Genomic DNA, 22,700 nt, shown 5'->3' on the forward strand with positions numbered 1-22,700 from the left:
ACACCTCAGTTCCCAGGCTCAAAGGGACTGTCATGGACCGATCACCTTACCGCCTTCTCTTCTGTCAGCTGCTGGATTCTGGCTTTCAGCTTCTCTTCTTGTTCCAGCTTCTCTGTCAGCTTCTCCTTCTCAGCCAGGTGCTCCTGCCGCAGAGACTGCTGAGTTTCCCGAATAGCATTCACCTGGGCCTGCATGGATAGGAAAGCCAACTGAAGTTCACAGGGGAGAGGGTGAGGAAATTTATTTTTAAAGATTTATTTATTTATTTCATATACACGGGTACACTGTCACTGTCTCAGGCACACCAGAAGAGGGCATCGGATCCCGTTACAGATGGTTGTGAGCCACTATGTGGTTGCTGGGAATTGAACTCAGGACCTCTGGAAGAGCAGTCAGTGCTCTTAACGGCTGAGCCATCTCTCCAGCCTGAGAGTGAGGAACCTTTTCACCACTTCCTTATGCGCTGCTTATCTTCTAGGGAGCAAAGGGTTTCCATAAAGGTTCCTTGAAAGCATGGCTGGACCACACTCGGTGTGGAGACGTGAGTACTGAGAAAGCAGCAGGAGTTCTGAGACATCACACTCCTGGTTCTGGATAGAAATCCCTGCTCCAGCTAAGTCTTCATGTCTCCCCATCCCAAACATGGCATGTAGCACGTATGTGTAGGCATGTGTGTGTCCTGGCGCTCCTGTGGAGATGAGAGGATGACTGGGCGGAGTCAGTGATACCCTTCCTCTATTCGGGTCCCAGGGACTAAACTCAGGTCGGCTGGCTCATCTGCTGAGCCACCTCGCTGGCCCTCTTTGGGAGGTTTTGGAGGGAATCAAGCACTGTGGTTATCCCAGGAGGTCAGGTAGGGGATGGGGCCCTGCCTATTTTTGTCTATTCCTTTGTAGCCTGTATCAGAGGCTGGGCTCAATCCCTTTGTGGCAACAGAAAATCCTGAAGCTGGCAGGACGGTGGCTGCTGCTGACTCACTCAGAGGGAAACAAATTCAAATTCACAGTCTGGGGGAGAAAAGAAGCGAAAGAGTCACCCGAAGTTCCTGGGACTGGCTCATAATTTTCTTGTAATGTTCCAGAAGATAAATCAGACACAGAGAGAACCCTTAAAAAGAGGGGCAGGAAGAGGGGTGAGGGTCAGTTTATCTCCTTGTGTCTTCTTCCCTCCTTTTCTCCCTCCCTCCTTCTCTCTCTCCCTCTTTCTCTCCCTCCCTCCCTCCCCTCCCCTCCCTCCCACCCCTCTCTTCCCTTTCCTTCCCTCCCTCTCTGCCTTTCTAATTCTTCTTTCCTTTTCTTTTAGAGAAGTGGTCTTGCTGGGCGGTGGTGGCGCACGCCTTTAATCCCAGCACTTGGGAGGCAGAGGCAGGCAGATTTCTGAGTTCAAGACCAGCTTGGTCTACAGAGTGAGTTCCAGGACAGCCAGGGCTACACAGAGAAACCTTGTCTCGAAAAACAAAACAAAACAAAACAAAAACAAAAACAAAAGAATTGCTGAGAAGTGGTCTCGCTGTGTAACCCAGGCTGGCCTTGAACTTGTGGTCCTTCAGCCTCAGCTTTCTAAATGCAAACAGTACAGATGTGCCTCACCACACCCAGCTGTGCCTAACGACTAATCCTATCCATACAGGACAAGCTGTCATCTAATATATTTTTCAAATGGTTGTTAGACATTTGGGCCAGACACAGCTCCAAAGTGTGCATGGCTTTGTTTTGGTAGACACTTAAAATGTATCCATAAAGCACCACTTCCTGTATGCAAATTATGAGCCAGGAATTTTATGAAGCCACACCCTTCCCAGGTCTTACAGTGTAGTCTGAGTGACAGGTCAACCTGACCAACAAGAAACACACAGGGACCATGGGCAACCAGGCAACAGGGCAGGACAGGGGAATGCGAGGGTCTCAGCAGAGGCCGAGGAGTCACTAGGTGTGGGCAGAGTGGGAGGGAGGGCATTCCAGAACAGAGGATGAAGCTGGCTAAGTGATGACGTCACTGATACATGGGTTGTAGATCCTGGGACCTGAGGCTACACAGAGAAGGGGCTTTGCCAGTGTGCTTAGGTTAAAGACTCTGAGGTGGAGGTTACTCTGGGTTATCTGTGCAGATGCTACACAATCACACGTTATCATAAGAGAGAGACAGAGGGAACCTTGTGACAGACAGACAGACAGACACAGATGAGAAGGTAATAGAAGTGATGGGGGGTGGATTTCAACACAGGGTTTCTCTGTGTAGCCCTGGCTGCCCTGGAACTCTCTCTGTAGACCAGGCTAGCCTCGAACTTAGGGATCTGCCTGTATCTGCCTCTTGGGAGTGCTGGTATTACTGGCGGGTGCCACCGCTGCCTGGTTGAGAGATTTTGATTAATTTATTTCATGTGTATGGGTGTTTTACTTCTGTGTATGTCTGTGTTCCATGTATGTGCCTGGTACCCATGGAGGCCAGAAGTAGTTGTCAGATCTCCTCTTACTAGAGCAGATGGCTGTGAGCAACCATGTAGGCGCTGGGGACTGATCTGGGAGAACAGGCCGTGCTCTTAGCCACACACGAACTGCCACAGTTGAAGCTTTAGAGAGACAGAGGATGTTATATTGCTGGCTTTGAGACAGAGAAAGGACTAGGCCTGGTGGCACAGGCCTGTAATCCGGGATCTTGGGAGGCTGAGACAGGAGGGTAAAAAGTTCTAGGCCTGCCTATGCATGGAGTCACTTCAAGGCCAACTTTGTGAAATCTTGTTTCAAAAGCAAAAATAAGCCAGGAGGTGGTGGCATATACTTTTAATCCCAGCAGTCTGGAGGCAGGGGCAGGCACATCTTGGGTTTGAGACCAGCCTGGTCTATAGAGAAGAGTTCCAGGATAGCCAGAAAGCCTTTCTTGGAAAAAAAAAAAAAAAAAAAAGAAGAAGTAAAAGGAGACCTGGGGATGCAGCTTAGTGGCAATGTTTGGATAAGGCTCTAGTATCAGCCTCCATAACAAAAAAAGGGAATGAAGACAGAAGAAGGGATGGTGAGTGAAGGAATGAAGTTCCAAGAGCTTAACTGGCAAGGGGAGGGGGTGGGTTCCCTCAGAACCTGCAGCAGGAAACAGCCCAGTGGCTCCCTGGCTTGGTCCGGGAGGCTGCTCTACCTTGTTGGCCTCTAGAATAGTAAGAGAGAGACCCTTTGTTGACTTGTTGGAGCAGCACACTGCAAAAAGATGAGAGGATGAAGAACTGTGGGGACCAGGGAGGGGCGGAGCTTCCCTGGACAGCTGGAGCGGGGGGGGGGGGGGAAGCTAAAGACCTGAAGACCATTTCTGGCAGGCCGGGGGTGGGGGTGGGGTGACCGCGAATGTCCAGTCCTGATGTAAACATTTCTGAAATGTACAGAGTTCACACCCCCTACCCCCTCCACGTGCCTGGCGCTATGGGGAATGGATGAACGCCTCACCACGGCAGCATCCAGACATCGCCCCAATTGACAGATGAGCTCTGAGCCCAGTGGCTGCCTTCGGCAGGTCCAGGACTCCAGTCAGTGTGACTGCAGGTCTGAGTCCTGGTTGTTGGGCTACTGGCTGAGCTGTGAGCTGCTCTGGGAAGAGCCTATTTGCACAACAAAACCTGGGCTGGCCAGAGAGGAAGGACCTGACAAGATGTCTCTTCTACCTGTTACTGGCATGGTGGGCTGGCCTCTTCTTTGCTGAGGACTCTGTCCTAGAGCACAGTTCTCAACCTCCCTAATGCTGTGACCCTTTAACACAGTTCCTTATGTTGTTTAACACAGTTTCTCATGTTGTTTAACACAGTTCTTTATGTGGTGGTGAACCCCCAACCATAGAATTATTTCGTTGCTACTTCATAACTGTAATTTTGCTACTGTTTTCAATCGTAAGGTAAGTATCTGCTATGTAGGATATCTGATATGTGACCCCAAAGAGGTTGTGACCTACATGTTGTGAACCCCTGCCCTATAGGATGTTTAGAAGCTTCCATGAGGTGTTGTTGGACAGTAAAACATTGCCTGGAAGTTTGGTCAGGTAGAACAGGTTGAGACCCAGAGACTCAGTGACTTAGGGTGACTTCCCGATTCCTGCCAGACCCCTGGCCTGGAACACGTGCCATGCTTCTCACATAAAAGAAACGTGTCTTATGATCATGTAGGCCCAGAACAGAGTTCTCCATGCTAATGAGGTACCTAGAGGCCTGGAGGGCTTAGCCAGTAAGCTTCCCTTCCCAGATGTTCCTCCCTGCAAAACGTATTTAATCTCAGGTCTACCCTGAGAAGTGGGTATGGTACACTATGGATCCATTTTCCACCAATATACTGTTTAGAACCATGGACTGTCTCTTTCATCAAGATCCCCCCCCCCTCCCCGCCGTGGGCCATGGAGAAGGGGTTCAACTACAGAGTCGCAGCTTAATTCTCCTGTAGAGGGCCTCTCTGGGCTACTAGCTGCAACCACCACCAAGCCTGCCTCCTGCCTCCTGCCTCCGCCAAGCTAAGGACAATCACTGCTGGGACAAGTTGGAGCTTCCTCCCCAATTCCCCCCACCCCGCTGGCCCTGGGCTGGACACTGTCTGAGTGGTCTCAGACCCACAAGGTATCTCTTGTTCAGTTCATCATAAGAACAAAAAGAACTCTAGACACAGCCGGGTACCCTTGAAATGTTAGAGACTCCTGCTCTGACGTGTAGCCAAAGGGATGCCTAGGCAGTCAAGGTTGATGTTGTGAGCCAGGCTGCAGAAGCAGGCCTGAGAGAAAGAAAGGGTGAGGGACAACGGCCAGCTCTGAGATTCCTTGAATCTGAACAACTGGAAGGACCCCAAGGGCGAGCTGGTCAGAGAGGAGCTGGACACCACCTGTAGACAGGGTCACCTGTCACCTAAGATCTCAGCTACCACCTGTGACCCAGGAGCCAAAGAGAAGAGCCAAATCATGGGTGCGATCTACAGAGGACCAAAGGAAGAGGGGAGAGATGGAAGGTGAAGTGGGGAGGAGGAGGGTACCAGACTGTGTCTCAAGATCAGATAGTGTGCTGGTCTGAATAGGAATGGCCCCCATAGACTCATGTTTGAATGTTTGACCCATAGGGAAGGGCAGATTAGAAGGTGTGGCCTTGTTGGAGGAAGTGTGTCACAGTGGGGGCGGGCCTTGTGGTCTCCTATGCTCAAGCTATGCCCAGGGTGGCACACAGTCTCTTGCTGCCTTTGGATCAAAGTTTAGAACTCTTGGCTCCTCCAGTCCCATGTCTGCCTGCATGCTGCCATGCTTCCTACCACGATAATGGACTGAATCTCTGAACCTGTAAGCCAGCCCCAGTTCAATATTTTCCTTCATAAGAGTTGCCGTGGTCATGGTATCTCCTCACGGCAATGGAACCCTGTCTGTGGTGAAGTGTGATCATGTTGGGATTTTGCCTTTGGGAAGAAGAGCAAGATTTCATTGTATTTTCAGTTACAAAAGCTTTGTGTTGATTGCAAAAATCCAAAGGTCATGAGAGTAGCTCATAGCTCTATCTTCAGTTCCACATAGTGGGCCAGCATGCAAGAGTTGCCGAGGCTGGAGACACAGCTCAGCTGGTAGCAGGTATGAGGCCCTGGGTTTACCCAGTGCCAGTGTAAACTGGTGATGCACACCTGTAATCCCAGCGTTTGAGAGAAGAAACAGGAGGATTCAAGGTCATCTTCAGCTGCATATCAAGATCGAAGCCAGCCTGAGTCACATGAGACTGTCTCATAAAAACCAAGAACGATCACAACACTGCGGAACAGCTGGATGACAGCAAAGGTTCTCGGTGACCCACCCCGTTGCCATGACAGTCCATAATTTGTGTGTCCCTCCAGATTTTTCTTTTGGTCAGCTATTGACATTTAAAAAAGAAAGAAAGAAAAAAAAAAAACCAGGAACATGTTTTGCATATTGTTTTGCAACTTGATTATTTTCTTTCTCCTTTTTTTTCTCCTTTAGACTGGGGAGGGTCTCATTAGGCGTCCTTGGGCGGCCTCTAACTCAGATCCACTTGCCACTTCTTACTCTTGACTGTGTTTATCTCTGTTCCTTCTTTCCTTTTTTCTTCTCTTCCCCCACCCCCAAGGTTCTACACACACATTGTTGAACCAACCAGCTCACTCTAGTAGGATAGATGAGCAAATTACAATTCCAGCTGAGCATGAACTTCCAGCCATACAAACTTCAAGCTGTGGCTGATAGAACAGGTTGGACCCCCCCCCCCCCGGCATTTGGCATAACGCCCTTGTTGCTGTGAATCCTCCAGGCCCAGCCTGGTCTCCCTTGGGTGTCTTCTCCAGGATTGCTGACCTGACTTGTTACCAGTTTTCAGTCCATATCCATGGGGGAGTGACAGGATTTGGCTTTTGTTTCTTGGCCAGGGATCCCTCGATTCTGAAAGTCTTGTGAACTTGGAGGCAGGGGAGCAACGGAGTCAGCTGACCACTCACAGTGGCAGCCATGATGGTGAAGATGGTGGAGGGAAAGGGGAGATATTTTTTTCTCTTCTTTTCTTTTTTCCACTTAAAGCTACAGCACAGCGCAGCTCTTCTGGAAGTGGGGATTCCCCACAGTTGCAGAAATGGATACAGACAAGTGCGTTTGGAGAGATAGCTCTAAGCGACATTTCCCCCCCTTATCAAGGGAGCCTGAGAGACAGAGTCGAGGCTGCTGACTGTCAAGGGAGCTTCTGATGCTTCCTGTCTTCCCAGTGCTTCCTTTGCCAATCAGATGTGACGTGGCACTGTCCATAAGTGTAGCAGCAAGACTCCAAGGCTCCCCCATGTTAGGCAACCTGGATTGCTCTGGGTTTATCTCAGGACTTACAAACATGCTCGATATGTAACTTTTCTCTCTTGAGACACTGTGGTAATGGGTGTCAGGGAGCATGGCGGTTAGGAGGAGGGCTCTGAGGCCAAAGAGACTCGGGGAAGGGGGAGGGGGACACAAAACCATGTCTTTAAGAAGGCCTTGGAAAGGTTCTTTTAGTTTGGGTCCTACTAAGTGCTAATTCACCACCTACTGGAGGTAGGGTGGGGTCTAGAGAAAGCCTCTCTGGTGTAAGCCAGGCTGCCCTGCCCAGGCACATGGGTTGCCACCCATATTTTGTCACCAAGTATTTGAGTTTGCTGATGACAGCAGCTTCTTGTTATCAAAGGCTTGCTGTGGGCCAGATAGGTCATGCACTCCTGAAGTTTCCTGACCATTTTACAGACAGGTAAACAGAGGTGCTGCACTGTCAAGGAACCTGCCCTCATGGAGTGCTGGTCTGGAGTCCTAACCCTGGGGTTCAAAGCTCAAATGCAGAAGAGTCAAAAGAGAGTTGGAGGGGAGCTTTGTCTTTAGCCAAAGCACTTTGAAACTTAAACTCCAGAGTCATATGACATGGCATTTGGAGATGTAACTCCCAGCTGGCATTGCAGCTTTGTAAGACAGTAGACACCACTTAGCAGCTGGCTCTGTCTGGTTGTGTGGTTCTCCTCACCCCTTCCGATGCAGCAGGAAAGCCTCACTTGGTACTGCACCATGCTCTTGGACTTCCAGAAGCATGAGCTGTCCAGGTGTCTTCTCTTTATAAACTTCCAGACTTGGCTGTTGTGTTACAGTAACAGAAACCAGGCTGAGACACCATGTCATGACTCACAGTGTGAGTGCCACAAGGTTCACCTAGGGAATGACAGTGTAGGCCCGTCTTGGCCTGGGTGCTCGAGGACTTGAGCAAGGCCTGGTTCCCTGCTGGGCCTTGGAGGAAGTCTGATCACACAGAGTTCTGACGACAGCAGGTCAATTTTAACATTAGTGAAAATTCAGCCAGAATTAACCCCTGCCTCACTGAGCTGTTGGGAGGGGACAAAAACACCTAGCAAGCAGTTAATCCCCAGGAGTGGAACATATCACAGTGCTAAGTACCCAGCACTGAAACACTTAGCACAGTGGCAAGTCCCCAGAAGAGTCAGATGACCCACAATTCCTGCCGTTTCCTGAAACTCTGGCGATACAGGTTTTCGCACGTTAAGGGATGGCAGTGAGCAGATGTGGACCCTCCCTGGTCTCAGTGCCCCAGAGAGCTGTTGTGAGGGTGAGCAGGGCTAAGACAAGGAAATGTTGAGAGTGGTGTATCAAACCCAAGTGCTTGAAGATGACTACTATCCTCACCAACGTCACTGTCAGTACCGCCATCAGCATCATCACCACCATCATCACCTCCTTAGACACTACTCTATCGCTGTGAAGAGACACTAGGACTAAGGCAACTCTTATCAAAGAAACCATGTAATTGGGGCTGGCTTACAGTGTCAGAGGTTCTGTCCACTGTCATGGCGGGGAGCATGGTGGCACACAGGCAGGTGTTGGAGCAGTAGCTGAGAGTTAAATCCTGATCCACAGGGAGAGAGAGAGAGAGAGAGAGAGAGAGAGAGAGAGAGAGAGAGAGAGAGACAGACTCTGGGCTTGGCGTGGGCTTATGAACCCTCAAAGCCCAGCCTCAGTGACACACTTCCTCTAACAAGGCCACACCTCCTAATCCTTTCAAATAGTGACACCACTCCCTTGTGACCAAATGTACAAGCCTGTGGGGCCATCCTCATTCAAACCATCATAATCACCTTCCTCACCTTCACCCCACCATCACCATCATCTTCCTCCCCCCATGTCTTCTACCACCACCTCCTCCATCACTTCCTCCACCATCCTCCCTCTCCTCCACTTTCTTCCTCCCACTTCTCCGCCTTGTGCAGATGTCTTCGTGCTGGAAATAGGCGCAGGGTGAAGCACACAGGGGATGCGCCAGACTGCCTGTTCCTTTTGGTCCTCTGGGATCTCCTCATGCTGAGAGAGATCCCTTTGCTGCCCCCACCTCCTCTTCCACACTGCACCTCTTTTTACTCTTGGTCTGTTTCTCTCAGCTTCATAGAACCAAGGCGTTCTAATCGTGTCCCATGTAGTCATGGGACACGGCCCGCGGCCCCATCTCACTTGAGGCTGATTCACAGATCGTCTTTCCAAAAGCAGCACACTGGGGATGAGGAGCATGAGAGGACCAGCATCCGGAACCTCCCGTCCTATCTCCCTGTAATACACACTGTGTGTGACCAGAGAGGGTTCTGCGGAGCCCAGCGCAGCACTGCTCGGAGCTCAGGGGAGAACACTGGTGGGCCTGAAGTGCTGCCCGAGGCCTGTCTGTCCCAGGCGTCTGGAACTGCCGTCTGGACAGCTTAACTTCACATCCATATTTCTTTACGGTAACAGATGGCTCCGTTTACAGACACAGACAGCGATGACAGAAATGGTCTTGGGAGTGAGGAGGGGACAGTGTACACACAGCTTGGTGCAACTGTTGTGCAGGGAGAGACTGGGTTCTGCTTCTTATTGGTTCCTGCCTGGACAAGCAGATAGAAGCCTGGGCCGCTGCTCCCCCAGCAACCCTGGTGGGAGAGCCGCTGGTGGGTGGGGACACGCCAGCTCCCTCACTCCCTCACCCCGTGACCCTGTCCTCATCTTTCATTTCTATGTACACACTTAGATACATTAGGCTCATTCTTAGCTTTCCTTCTTTTTAAAGAACTTTATACAGCCTATGGATCACTTTGGAGACACCCTGTCTGGGAGGCTGAATCACCAGAAGGCAAACATCTTTCTGGTCTCATTCCTGGCTATACGAAGGCATATTTACGAAGCCCCTTTGAAAGAACAATTTCCCAAGGACTGGCTACAATTTCCAAAATGTTGGTGCTTCTGTGAGAGTGTCCCTGGGAGCTCTCTCCACTCGCCCACTCACCCTACCATGTCTTTCTATGTAGCACCCACTCTGACAGCTTTATTTATCCATCCATCCACCCATCCATCCACCCATCCATCCATCCACCCATCCATCCACCCATCCATCCACCATCTTTCCTATCTACCCACCATCCATCTTCCCTCCTTTTTACCTCCCATCTCTCTCTTCTTCCTTCCCCTCCTCTTACTCACTCCTTTCTCTCTTCCCCTCTTTCTTTCATCCACCCCACAGCCACTTAGGAACCTCTCCCAGTGTGGCAGAGCTCCCTGAGGATAGGATGCATCGCTGGCCTCTTACTTCCTGGGAAGCCATCCAGGTGGAGCTGCCTCCCAGCTCTGCATCCTGTCCCTTGAGCCTGGGCTTCGCCCAGCACACCTGAGACTTCATGGTCATATAGACATCTTTCTGCCATTTGCTGACAAAGTTCAATTCTACCACTTCCTAAAGATACTTGAATCTTCTTTTTCCAGCCCACCCTGACCCTAGTGTGGCCACTATCACCCTTAATGATAAGTTACTATGCAGACCAGGCTGGCCTCTGACTCACAGAGACCTGCCTGTCTCTGCCTCCAAAGTGCTGGGATTAAAGGTGTGGCCACCACGTAGAAAGGTTTTACATTAAATATTGTCTGTTTATTTAGTTTTACACATATGAATGTTGTACACAAATGCAGACCTGTGAGCCATGTGTGTGCTTGGTGCCTGTGGAGGTCAGAAGCATCAGGTCCCCCGGAACTGGAGTTACAGACGGCTATGAGCTGCCATGTGGGTGCTGGGAATCAAACCTGGGTCCTCTGCCAGAGCAGCCGGTGCTCTTAACTACTGAGCCATCTTTCCAGTCCCTCTACTTAACATTTTGTAAGTTCTATTTTGTGTTTATTTGGCATGAATGTTTGTGCGTATCAATCAGAGGGTCACTTTCGTGAGTTGATTCTCTCCATCCACCATATGGGTCTTGCGGGAGATGAACTCAGCGCGTGGGGCTTTACCTGCTGCGCCATCTTGCCAGCCCTTATGTCGCAAAGCCTTCCTCACTAACATACCCTATGTCAGAGGAATTCATGGTGATATTCCAAACACTTTATGAGAGAAGAAGGCCCAGCCAGCTACCTTTGTCAGCATCTGACACCTCGATGTTGAGGTCCCCAAGCAGCTGTTCCGTCTCCTCCAGCCAGGACAGGGACACCCTCAGGATGTTCAGTGCAGTCTTCTGAAGCCCCGACACAGGCGGGCTAAGCTGCAGGTGCTGAAGCAGCTCCACCTCCTTCTTCAGGTCGATGCTGCTGCAGGCGTCCCTCATGCAAGCCTGGGAACAGACAGGCTGTGAGCAGTCAGACCCTGATGAGGGGTGAGATGTTAGATCTGGCCAGGAAGCAGGACGGCAGCCCATCGCAGCCCAGCTGTGGACCACTTTCATTCCGGCCCTTTTGGCAGCCTATCTTCTCTCCCGGTTTAATTTGGCCTTGGTGAGGGTGGGTGCACACGTGTGTGCATGTGTGTATGTACATGTATGAGTGTGTGCATGTATGCGAGTGTGTGCATGTGTGTCTGTCTGTCTGTCGCTCTCACCTTAGTGCCTTGAGACAGTGTCTCTCAGCAAACCAATAGCTCACTATTTAGCCTTCCAGCGAGCTCTTGGAATTGCCTGCCTTTGCCCACCAGTGCTGGGTTGCAGGCCTTTGCAGCCATGCCTGGCTATCTGACATGGGCGCTGAGGATCTGAACTCAGGTCTTCGTGTTTGTACGATGAGCACTCTTACCCACCGAGCCGTCTCCCCAGCTCCCTGTCTGGACGTTTGATAGACACAGGGATCTCCTTTTTAGGCTGGGTAACGCTGAGCTGCCGCTGCCAATCTGTCTGACGTGAGACCCAAATCTGGCTACTTCTAGTCATCAGAGTTCCTGTCAAGATCAAGGCGCGTGCTGGACAGAAAGTGCTGTTTCCTGACTTGTTGGAAAGGCAGCTGGCAAGTCAGCATTTGCACAAAACTCCCTAAATAGCAGCTTCTGATTGCAAGAGAAAGCAGAAGCAGCCGTGCGTTCTGACACTCAGGGTGGGGGCACCAGGGGGCACCCTGGACCTTCCTCCTCCCTCTTTTACAGGGAAAGGCAATAGCTGAAAATAGTTTTTGTGGCTGGGCAAAAAATGGAAATTTGAAGCAAAAACATTTCTCCTCCGCTTCCTCTCTGTCTCTCTCTGTCTCTGTCTCTCTCTCTCTCGTGTGTGTGTGTGTGTGTGTGTGTGTGTGTGTGTGTGTGTGTGGTGGGCTGTACATGCATGTGTGTGCACATTCAGGTATAGAGGTTGGAATCTCAGGCCCCCCTTGTTCTTTTGAGATAGAGGCTCTCACTGGGTAGTGGGCTGGCCAGTGAGCCCCATGGGTCTGTCTGCCTCCATCAGTACCGGGAATACAGGCATGCGCTATCATGCTCAACATTTTAAATTCGGGATCAAATTCAGATCCTCTCACTTGCACAGAAACCATTGTAGCGACTGAGCCGTCACCCCAGCTGTGGTTTCTCTTTCTCACTTTGTAAGCTGCAGAGCTGGGGACTTCCCAGAGTTGGTACAGTCATCTCTTTCTGTCTGCGGGGAATTAATTAGTTCCAAGACACTGAAGCCAAATTCTGACGAAGTTCAATTTCCTCAGTAAGAGGTGTGGCATTTGTACGTGGCCTACACACACCCTTCTGTATACTCTAAGTGGCCTCTAGGCTAATTACCATACCCAGCACAACGTACATGCTAGCAGAAAAATGACAAGCAAGAAACGTCTGAGGGTGGGAGTGAAGTTTGTTGGCACAGAACTTGCCCACTGTGCACAAGGGTAAAGGCCCAATAGCACAGTCGACTCCAAGCAAAATCAAACCTTATCTGGTACGTGACTGACTTTGGGGGGAGGGGTGCATGCAGACCAGAGGTCAACGTCGGGTCTTCCTCAATCACTCTCCACCTTACTTTAAGAAACTTTTTGGCATGTTTAAGATAAGGTCTCAGGAAACTCAGACTGGCTGCAACCTTGCTGTGTAGCTAAGGATGACCTTGATCCTGGCGCCTCCACCTCCCAAGTCCTGGTTTGCATTGGAATGTCCAGTTTATGTGGTGATGTGGAGCCATCCCAGGGCTTCCTACCTGCTATGCTGGAGCTACACCCCACCTTCCTCTTGCTCACTTTTTGACAATGTCTCGCTGACACCAGAGCTAGCTTATTTGGCTGGACTGGGTGCCTCACAAGCTCCTGGGGATCTTTCTGTATCTGTTTTGCCAAACACTAGGGCAATAGGCGAATGCAGCACCCATCTTTTTATGTGCGTGCTGAGGATTTGAACTCGGGACCTCACGCTTGTGTAGCAAGCGTTACTGTCCGAGCTATATTTTGAGTTTAGTCGAGTAAATAAGTCTGGATGCGTTCTTTTCCTGGAGGCCATTTTGAGTCAAAGGTAGGGTCTTAAAAAGGACAATGTTTCTCCCCAACCTGTCCCAGGGTGAGGGCACTTTCTTGACCGGTAGCACAGAAGGGGGACGGCAAGCTGGCAGCCCGTAGAGCTCTCCCAGAGGCTACCTGGCACTTATCCAGCAGGGTTCTCAGCTTCTCCACGCTGTGCATGGTCTCATCTTGCTTGGAGTGCAGATGAGTCTCCCTTTGCAGGGTCCACTTCCGCTGCTGGAAGCTGAGGTTGTCCTCGGTGACCTGGATAATCTTCTCTATCAGCTGGCCAGAGGACAGACAGTAAGACGTCTCAGGGCAGCCTGCTCTGCAAGGCAGTGATTGCAAAGTGGGAGCACAAGTCCTGGCTCGGTGGGGAGGGATGCAGGCCCTGAGATGCTGCCTCTGAGGGGAACATGCGCTCTGTCACCAGGACCCATCGCCCAGGAACTGGGGGGGGGGGTCTATACTGTCACTCTGAATTTGTTCCAGATCTTTCCACGTTTATAGCAATGACTCTTGATACTAAGTGTGCGCTCACGGGTCTCCTGTACCTGGCTGCCTGTGTTTTTTTCTGTGTGTGAATACTGCGTGTGTGTATGTACATACTGTGTCTGGGTGTGGTGTACATGTGTGAGAGTATGCATGTATTTGTGTGTGTGTGCGCGTGCGTGAGTGTGTGAGTGTGCGTGTGTGTACCTGTGGAGGCCAGAGGATACTTTGGCAACCATTCCACATGCACCTGGTTTTATTGAGACAAGGCATCTCACTGGCCTAGAAGTTGTCAAGTAGGCTAAGGCTGGCTGGGTGGAGAACCCTGCTTGTCTGTCTCTCCCTAGCACTGGGGTTACAAGTGTGTAATGGCACATAGATCTGTTGTGTTTTATTTGTGTTCTGGGGATTGAACTCAGGTCTTCGTGCTTACAAGGCAAACACTTTACCGACTGAGCTATCTCTCCACTTCCCCCTACCCGCTTGTAAACTTCTTACCTGTACTTGGCCACAAAGGGCTGGAAAGATAACAAGGCCCGCATCACGCTGTCTATCTACACTGCTGTGGGCTAGCTTCTCCTTTGGAAGGGATCAACCCTTGGTATGTGGATCAAAGCCAGGTCACCCCTCTGCTCCCAGAGCACCAGCGTGTGTCTGGTGACCAGCCTCGAGCCTGCCGGGCTGGATTTGATTTCCACAAAGAACTTTTCAAGGGATCTTTACCCAGCTTTCACTTCAAAAGCCAGGAAATCCCCTAAAATCAAAACAAATCTTTATGGTGTAGCAACAGTGTGAGAAATATGTGCCACTAACAAAAACAAGCATATGCTCTCAGGGTCTGGCATCCGGATCCCAGAGACAGAAGCAGAGAGAGTCACGTGACCAGAGAGCCAGTCACACTAACCTGCTGGTCGGTGATGGGCTTGTCTCGGAATTGCTTCGTTTTTCCGAAAGTGGCTTTGATGACCTGGTTTCTGAAGTTCTCTAGCTGTGGCACAAAGGAGGGTGACTGGTCAATGGGGGTTACCAGGACAGAGGTTAAGGCTAAATGGTGTCACCTCTGGGTTCAGGTCATTCATGGTTATAAAGCACTGGGGTGCAGAGCCATAGACAGAGTAGAGCGGCAGAATTCTAGTACTTGTTAGTGTCCAACCAACCCAGGCATACAGTCCCTGCACACGTGTCTAAGGCCCTCCAAAGAGGCCATTGCAGTCAGCTATCCAGTGGGAAGTCTAGGTCCGGAAATGCCTTTTCATAATCGTTAGGCTGCGAAATAGGTATTGAGGCTGTCAGCCCAAATAAATGTTATCGGCACTGGTGACAGGGAGAGAGAAAGCACACATGTGTTCCCAGGTGCCTTGGACACCAGCTGTCCCAAAGCTTCTGTCCATTGTGACTCATTTCTATGTCCCCGAAGGCAGCACAGTGCAGGCATGGAATGGGCACTTGGGGTGGGGGTGGGGTTGCTGGGCACTCGGATATGGAAACATATCAGTCAGGCCTATAGCTGGTACCCGGCGCCTCCCACGGGTTGGAGTTTTTAGCTTTTGGTGGAGGGGACGGCCCTGTGTGTAAAGCTTAGAGAATCCCAAGTCTAAGGCACCCCAGACTCCATCAGGAAGCAGAGGCTAAGAAGCCTGCTTGAAAATTTACTCACACGACACCCCATGACCTGTGCCTGTGACCCTCTGGACAGATGTGGGCATTAAAGACTAACGTATGTCCCCAAGGGGACCTGGAGGGCCACCAGATGACATTCAAAGTTACAGAACTGTCCACAGAACTCAGAATTCTGGGAAAGCAGAGATGATGACAGTACAGGAGGCCTTCAAGCCAGGAGCTCCAAACTGTCCCCTGGTTCCATGGCCAAAGGAGGGGTCAAGCTAGCCAAGAAGTTGGTAATGTGGGGAAGCCCTGCATGCAAGGTGACTGCTTAGAGTGAGAGAGATACGGTGGCAGGTCCTTAGAAGCTGTGCTGGGAGCTGGGGACAGTGGGCCGGGCTGAGAACGTCAGATGGGTATGGTCTTGAGGTAAAGAGACAGTGAGAAGGCCGGAGGCAGGAGGGAGGCCCAGTCCCTTCCACTGGAATCTATGCATGGAGCTGTCTCATGATCCTTTAGGTGACCCAGCTTGGAACTGAGATGAAGGCCTCTGACAAGGAGCACAGGCCATGCACTCAGTTTAGGTATATTTGGGTGGCGGGGGGGGGGGGGGGAGTGAGGGGAGGGCTGTCAGAGAGCAATGGAGGCGAGGGGTCGGCCCAGGGACTGTGTGATGGGACAAGGGGCTGAGGACCTACTAGAGAAATCACAGATGCGCTGTGTTCTTTGATGACAAGCTTTAACAGCTATCCAATGACGAGCACAGTCTGATGGAGTATATCTCTATGTGCCCCGGGTACGGGGACCAAGCACGCTTACACAACCTGGTTACAGCTTGGATTGCCAATAGAAATAGAAGTTGTGTGAACTTGGTGTGGGACAATATGGAATTATGGTCCTTGTCATTTCTGAGGTGACTCACAACCCTTCTGAGACTCTGCTAAGTGGTTGTAGTAGATGCCCTTCCCAGACACAGAAGCACGAACATCTCCCAACACAAAGTGTGTCTTGAGCACCACCAGGTGGTGTGTCAGCAGAGATTCCCACGGATAACCCAAACTAGCTGTCCTGGGTAGCTTAGGCCTCTGTTCTTGGCTTTTCATTGGGTCTCCTCAAGCCCTCCATAAAGTCTTACAGCATTTTGTATCTTTCATAGCAGGGCTCTGCACAGTGGAAGGCCCGTTGGCCATCTTGGGCCAGAGCAATGGAAGAAGAGCCCTCCTGCCCAGCCTGGTGAGGATTCTCTCACTCCCCTGCTTAGGGTTGTCTCTGTCTAGTATGGAGTTTGGACATTCACAACTACTTATTTAAAAAGAGGCATTTCCTTACGGCCACTGAGAATCTACTGGGGGCTCCCAGGGGAGGAAAGACCGGGGTAAATGCCTACACTGAATACAATAGGGAAGCGCTCTCCAGAGAGGGGGGGGGTGGGGGACAGGCAGCCCCAGGGAAGAGTTGGCTACCTGGCCAGGGTCTTGGGTCATAGTCACAACACACTTTTGGAATGTGAACTTCTCAGCAGAAGATGGATGGGACATCTAGTCTTTAGTATCCCACCCCACCCTACCCTGACACCAGAATCTGCTGCCTGGGTGTAGGAGACCCCTAGGGTACCTGGTCTAGCAAGGAGGGCTGCGCAACGCTCCTACCTGGCCTACTGCCCTTTCCAAATTCATTTTAATGAGGTTCTCTCTGTTCCCCATTTCTTGCAGCTGAAGCAATTTCCTTCTGGAATCTTCCTGAAGCTTCTCTTCAACCTGAAAGGATGATCAAAGCATGTGCTAGCTGCAACTAACGTGGCAGCTAACGTGGCAGCTAATGTGGCAGCTAACGTGGCCATGAGGTAGTCTGAGGGAAAGCCCCCTGTGAGATCTAATGGCTGAGGGTGGGTGGGTGGGGGGGCTCCCAGAAAGATATGCAGAAGCTGCAGCCCACATGGCAGGGGTCAAAAGTGAGTTAGGAAGCCAGCTCATGAGGGTTCGCCCTCTGGGGCCAAGCACCAGGCTTTACTCCCTGGACCCAGCTGAGTTAGTCCTACCCCAGGCTTGAATCTGAGGGAAGTCCTTAATAGGTCATGTGACTTCAGAGGGTTGTTTTGTTGGGCTGTGACTTGGTGTTTTACGGGGTGGGGGGTAACGTTACTAGGACTTCCTCGAGTTACTGTGGGATCAAGGGTGTTTGGAATAGTGGTGAGATTTTATAACGGTCCTATGTGTGTGTTAGTGTTAGCTGTCACTTGTAAAACTGCAAGATAAACCACCTGCCGTTATCCTCACATCCTAAGTCCACAGGGGTCTTCGTAAATACTGCTAGGAATACTGTCCTGAATATGTCATCAGTGGGGACCACTCAGGGAGGTCAACCACGCAAGACTTTGAAAGAGATGGAACTTGCAGAAGGCATTCAAAAGGGATGGGGGCTTGGGGCGTGGCTACTCATTCCCTCCCTGTAAACTCGAAAGTGCTCAATGCTACCCTCTGCTGGTCACTGAATGTGCTGCATCCCCGTTAACAACTATGGTTTTCAAATTAGTAGACATTGAATTAGACAGGGTGGGCTTCTGGATAGCATGTTCATATATGTTTATAATGGATTCAGAACACGCTCATTCCTCATTACCCCTCCTGCTCTCTCCCACATCGGTCCCTTCCTCTTCCTGACTTGTCTGCCCCACTTCCCTGGGGACCACGGTTCTAGCCTGTATTAGAGGTAGGGGGTTCACCTTTAAAGGAAGGGGCTTCATGCAGAAACAGCCTTACAAGCCTCTTTTTGGGGTCTGGAGAGAGTTGTGCACCCCAAATATATACCCCAAACCCTTCAGCACTTTCTCCAGAGCCCCATGGGGCAGCGAAGAGCCTCTCAGACTCAGGCTGCTTTGGTCTTTATTGATGACCCTGAAGGTCCTCCCAGCTCTGAGGAGGGTGGGACTTCAATGCCTGGCCTTGGGCCTGCTCGGTAGCCTTCAACCCAGTGTTCTCCTCCCTGATTCCCAGCCCAAAGCCCCAGAGCCAGCCTCAGCCACAGCCCAGCTCCACCCTGGCCCTCAAGTGTCCTGCGTGCCCTGTCCCTTGGTCACTGCCACAGAGAAGAGTGCTTAGGAGTGGATTTAGTCCTCAGAAGTTTGTCAGGTCTCTACTCTGTACGACCTCAGGCTGGGCACTGATGACCTCTGGTCTCTTTGCCTCCAGTTTATTTCCTTCTAGAGCATTCTTGACAGCACTGCCGAGTCCCACCCAGACATGAGCAACAGTGTCTGAATCAGCTTCCTCTCTTAAGGCCCAGATGACCAAAGTCTAGGTTGCCTGGTGACTGCCATATCTGGCTATAGCTGACAAGTGCTTAGGGACACTGGGTTTTAAATTTACATCCTGGCTCAGTGGAGGGGGTGGATTTTCAATTGAATTTTAAAATACCATTTTATTTTTAAATATGAATATGGAGGAATTGAATTTTAAAGTGAATTTAATTTCAGTTTCAATAGTCACATGTGGCTAGTGACAGTGCCGTAGTGTTTTTACCCCTCACTGAGTGTATGGTGTCACATGAACTATCCTGCTCTAAGATGCTTCCTCAATCCTCACGTCCTAGTCTGTCAAATGGACACAACAGCTTCCAGATCCATAGAGTGGGCTAAGAGAACAGACAGAAATGACTGTCACAGTGTCAGAAACAGCTCTGATCTCCACGTTCAGAACTGGCCACAAACCCAGTGCGGTCATTGCCTTGGTCACAGGCTTCCAGTAGCTTCTCTCTGCGTTCAGTACATAGCCCAGGCTCTGGTCTTAATGAAAAAAAAAAGAAATAAAATAAAACAAAATAAAGCCGAAGTTGTAAGAAGCCCATAGGAATGCAAACAAAGGAAAAACGAGCCCACCTCAAGCAAAGTTGTTACACGTTTGCTGTGAGTCAAAGGGAAAGGAAATCTCAACAAACGCAATGGAGACTGGTTACATAATAGCCATTGTATAGTAATAGTAATTATGTAACAGACTTACAGTCAGAAAACAATAGACGGTCTACAGAGTGCCAAAGGAAGTCAGTCAATGGAGAAATCAGTGGACAGTCAAAATATGTTCTAGAAAGGAGAATAACACACACACACACACACACACACACACACACACGCGCACACACACACGCACACATGCATGCACGCACAGATGCACCCATGCATGCACGCACCCCTGAGAGACTTTGCCATGAGTAGAGACTAAATCCTTAGAGATATATTTTAGGCAGAAGGAGGAGGATCCTGGATGGATATCCAGGGGTGTAGGGAAGGCACAGCTCCTGTGGGTGTGAACACTGAATGTATGAAAGCATCTGGGATGCCTTTGGGGTGTCAGTGTGGAGGGAGGTGTAGGTACTGATGATTACATTGCAAAAGTCCGTGTGGTGCCAGTGATAATAAAGGGTTGACATTGGTGGCCATTGTGTCATCTGGGAGTGGGGTGAAATCACCCACAGACACCAGGTCTTGATAAGATGAAAGTGCATGTTTAGAATAACTGTGAAAAGAATATCAAAAGAGTGAAAACTTGCCAGGCCGTGGAGACACACGCCTTTAATCCCAGCACTTGGGAGACAGAGGCAGCACTCTGTGAGTTTGAGGACAGCAGGGTTACATGGAAAAACCCTGTCTTGGAAAAAAAAAAAAGAAAAGAAAAGAAAACAAACAAACAAACAAAAAGTAAAAACTTGATATCAGATTTTGGGAAGACATAATATAGCTTTTATGCTATTTTTACCAGATGAGGAGCTGAGGAAAAAGTTCCAAAGGAATATAGGGAGAAAAATATCTAATGAAAACAATCAATGAAGTGGGCATGGTATGGTGTTGCATGCCTTTAATCCCAGCACTTTGGAAAGATGGTTCAGTGGTTAAGAGCACTGACTGCTCTTGCAGAGGTCTGGGGTTCAATTCCCAGAATCCACATGGAAGCTTGCAACCATCTCTAACTCCAGTTCCAGGGGATCCAACTCCTTCTTCTGGACTCCCTGGGTACTGTACACACACAGTACATAGACATACATGTAGGCAAAACACCCAAACACTAAAATAATAATTTAAAAATTAACACACTACCCTGACAAAAGCAATATGGGGTAAGGAGGATGTATTTGCCTTACAATTCCAAGTTATAATTGATTATGGGGGGGGGGAGGCCAAGGCAAGAAGGAACTGAAGCAGCTAGCCACATTGCATTCATAGTCAGAAACAGAGAGAATATTATGTATGCTGCCCATTGAGGCTTGGTATTCAGCTAGGTTTCTCTACTCTAAAAAGTTTTTTTTAAAAAGTGTGTGTGTGTGTGTGTGTGTGTGTGTGTGTTGGGGGTATGTATACATGAGTGCAGTTTCATTGGAGGACAGAGGTGTTGGGTATTCCTGGAGCTAGTCTCACAAGTTGTTGTGAGCCACCTGATACTGACGTTAGAAATTGAACTCAGGTCCTTTGGAAGAGCAACTAGCATTCTTTACCTCTGAGCCATCTCTCTATTCCCAGATTTCTCTCTTTTTTATACAGTTTGGGGACCAACCTAGGGAATGGTTTCACCTACAGTGGGCTGGTTCTTCTCAGACTGATTAATGATTAAGATAACCCCCACAGACCAATTAGACCTAGATAATTCCTCAACTAAGCTCTCATCTCTGGCTATCCTAGGAGAAAGCAACTGACACTTAAAAACTAACCATCACAATGGTCAAACTTGATCAAAAAGAGATATGTAGAACACTGTGTCTCCTGAAGAATGTATGTTCTCCTTGTAGGCACATGTGAAACACGCATGTACCACATGCAGACCACCAAGAAAACCTCAGTTGATACTAGGGACCTAAACCACCCAGAGTAAGATCTCCGCACAAAATGTAATCAAGCTAAAACCAATAACCAAAAGGCAGCCAAGAAATCCTCATATATTTAGATATTAGAAAATAACTCCAAAATACTCCATGTGTCAGAGGAGAATAATAATGGGCACTTGGAAAGACATGGTTCTGAGTGACAATGAAAAACATTCTAGAACTTGTGGGGTGCAGCTAAAGCCTCATTTAGAGGAAAACGTATAGCCCAGAAGGCAGCTTGGTTCTGTTGCCATGACTGTGATGATTTTAATGATGAGGTAAGTCAAAGTCAACTTATTTCTGCTGAGAGATATTCTGCAGAATGAAATGCATTGAGCCGGTAGCTCAGTACATTCCCAGATATTTCCACTTTTATTGTTTTGGGACAGCTTTTATCTAGATGCATTCTTTCCTGGGCAAATTTTGCAGATAGGATTTAACTTATCTCTAAGTTCTTCTGGCTACTGCCATTTAAAAATATTAATTTTATTTTTAATGTTTCTATGTGTGTATGTGAGTTTATTCAATGCTGCCAATATATGTATGGCTGTAGGCCCATTGTCTCAGGGCATGGCCAGCCTCTCAGGGACTGTATCCTTGAAGAAAACTAACTCTCTTTCCCCAACAGTTCTCAACTGCCAATAGCTCCTCAGCTAGGGGTGGGACCTCGTAAGTCCCTCCCACAGCCATATTGGGATTTTGAGTTTTTATTGTTTCCTCCCCCACCCCCCCCTCTTTTTTTTTTTTTTGGCAGAGACTCTCATTGAACCTGGAGCCCATCCATTCTTCTAGATTGGCTGTTAGAGGGCCCCTGGATCTGCTTATCTCCATCCACCCCAGTGCTAGAATTGCAGCGATGTGCCACTACAGATGGATTTCAATGGGTTCTGGGGATCTAAACTCAGATTCCCATGCTTGCACAACCGGCACTTTCCCCACGGAGCCATTTTCCCAGCTCTGAATTTTATTTCATTAGCTTTTAGTTTATTTAAAATTTAGATAGCCTTGTGTGGCTGCCACCCTCTGAAATGGATGCCACATTTCCCGGGACAGGGAAGAAACCCAAGACCCCCTAGGATCTGCAGGGAGGGGCAAGTCTCACTGAGATAAAGCGGGAAGTCTGAGCATCTTGCTCGGGTTACCTTCTCCCATCCGTGAGGAGCGGCAGATGCCGGCATCGTCCACACGGGGGCGCTGTGTGGGTGGAGCAGGACCCTGCACCGGGAGAGCTTGTCTCCCGTGGTCATGGACCCAAGCAAGCGTTCTTGAAGCACGCACCTTGCTCTTTTCTCGTAGCGTCTTGGAGATGATGTTCTGACCCGTATAGTTCTTCTTCAGTTCCTCTCTGAGCTTCTTTACTTCTTTCTCCATTTCTTGCATTTGCTATTAAAAAAAAAAAAGCAATCACAGAGAATTCAAGTTCCCCAGGCATAGCAAGTCACCTCCTAAACGGAAGCCTCCCCTTCCTCAGGTCCCCCGTATTCCTGGGGCTCATACAGGTAGGATCCATGCCAGCCAGCTAAGCTCCTTCTTTCCTTTACATTTGCAGGCAAAGTAGATTT

The 22,700-nt window shown here is 49.6% G+C and overlaps 1 protein-coding gene across 1 annotated transcript in view; it reads right to left on the minus strand.

Annotated features, from left to right (window-relative positions):
- Fhad1 (forkhead associated phosphopeptide binding domain 1) overlaps positions 1–22,700 on the minus strand; it is a 121,328-nt gene that overhangs the window by 50,599 nt on the left and 48,029 nt on the right. Inside the window, exons 9-15 of the mRNA XM_028753974.1 lie at positions 22,417–22,521; positions 16,941–17,048; positions 14,594–14,677; positions 13,333–13,482; positions 10,880–11,075; positions 1,037–1,107; positions 51–188 (exon numbers count right to left, since the gene is read on the minus strand). Coding sequence (XP_028609807.1) covers positions 51–188; positions 1,037–1,107; positions 10,880–11,075; positions 13,333–13,482; positions 14,594–14,677; positions 16,941–17,048; positions 22,417–22,521 — 852 coding nt within the window. The remainder of the gene's footprint in view (positions 1–50; positions 189–1,036; positions 1,108–10,879; positions 11,076–13,332; positions 13,483–14,593; positions 14,678–16,940; positions 17,049–22,416; positions 22,522–22,700) is intronic.

Source organism: Grammomys surdaster, unplaced genomic scaffold (genome assembly GCF_004785775.1).
Source record: "Grammomys surdaster isolate TR1022 unplaced genomic scaffold, NIH_TR_1.0 125977, whole genome shotgun sequence".
Lineage (NCBI taxonomy): Eukaryota > Metazoa > Chordata > Mammalia > Rodentia > Muridae > Grammomys > Grammomys surdaster.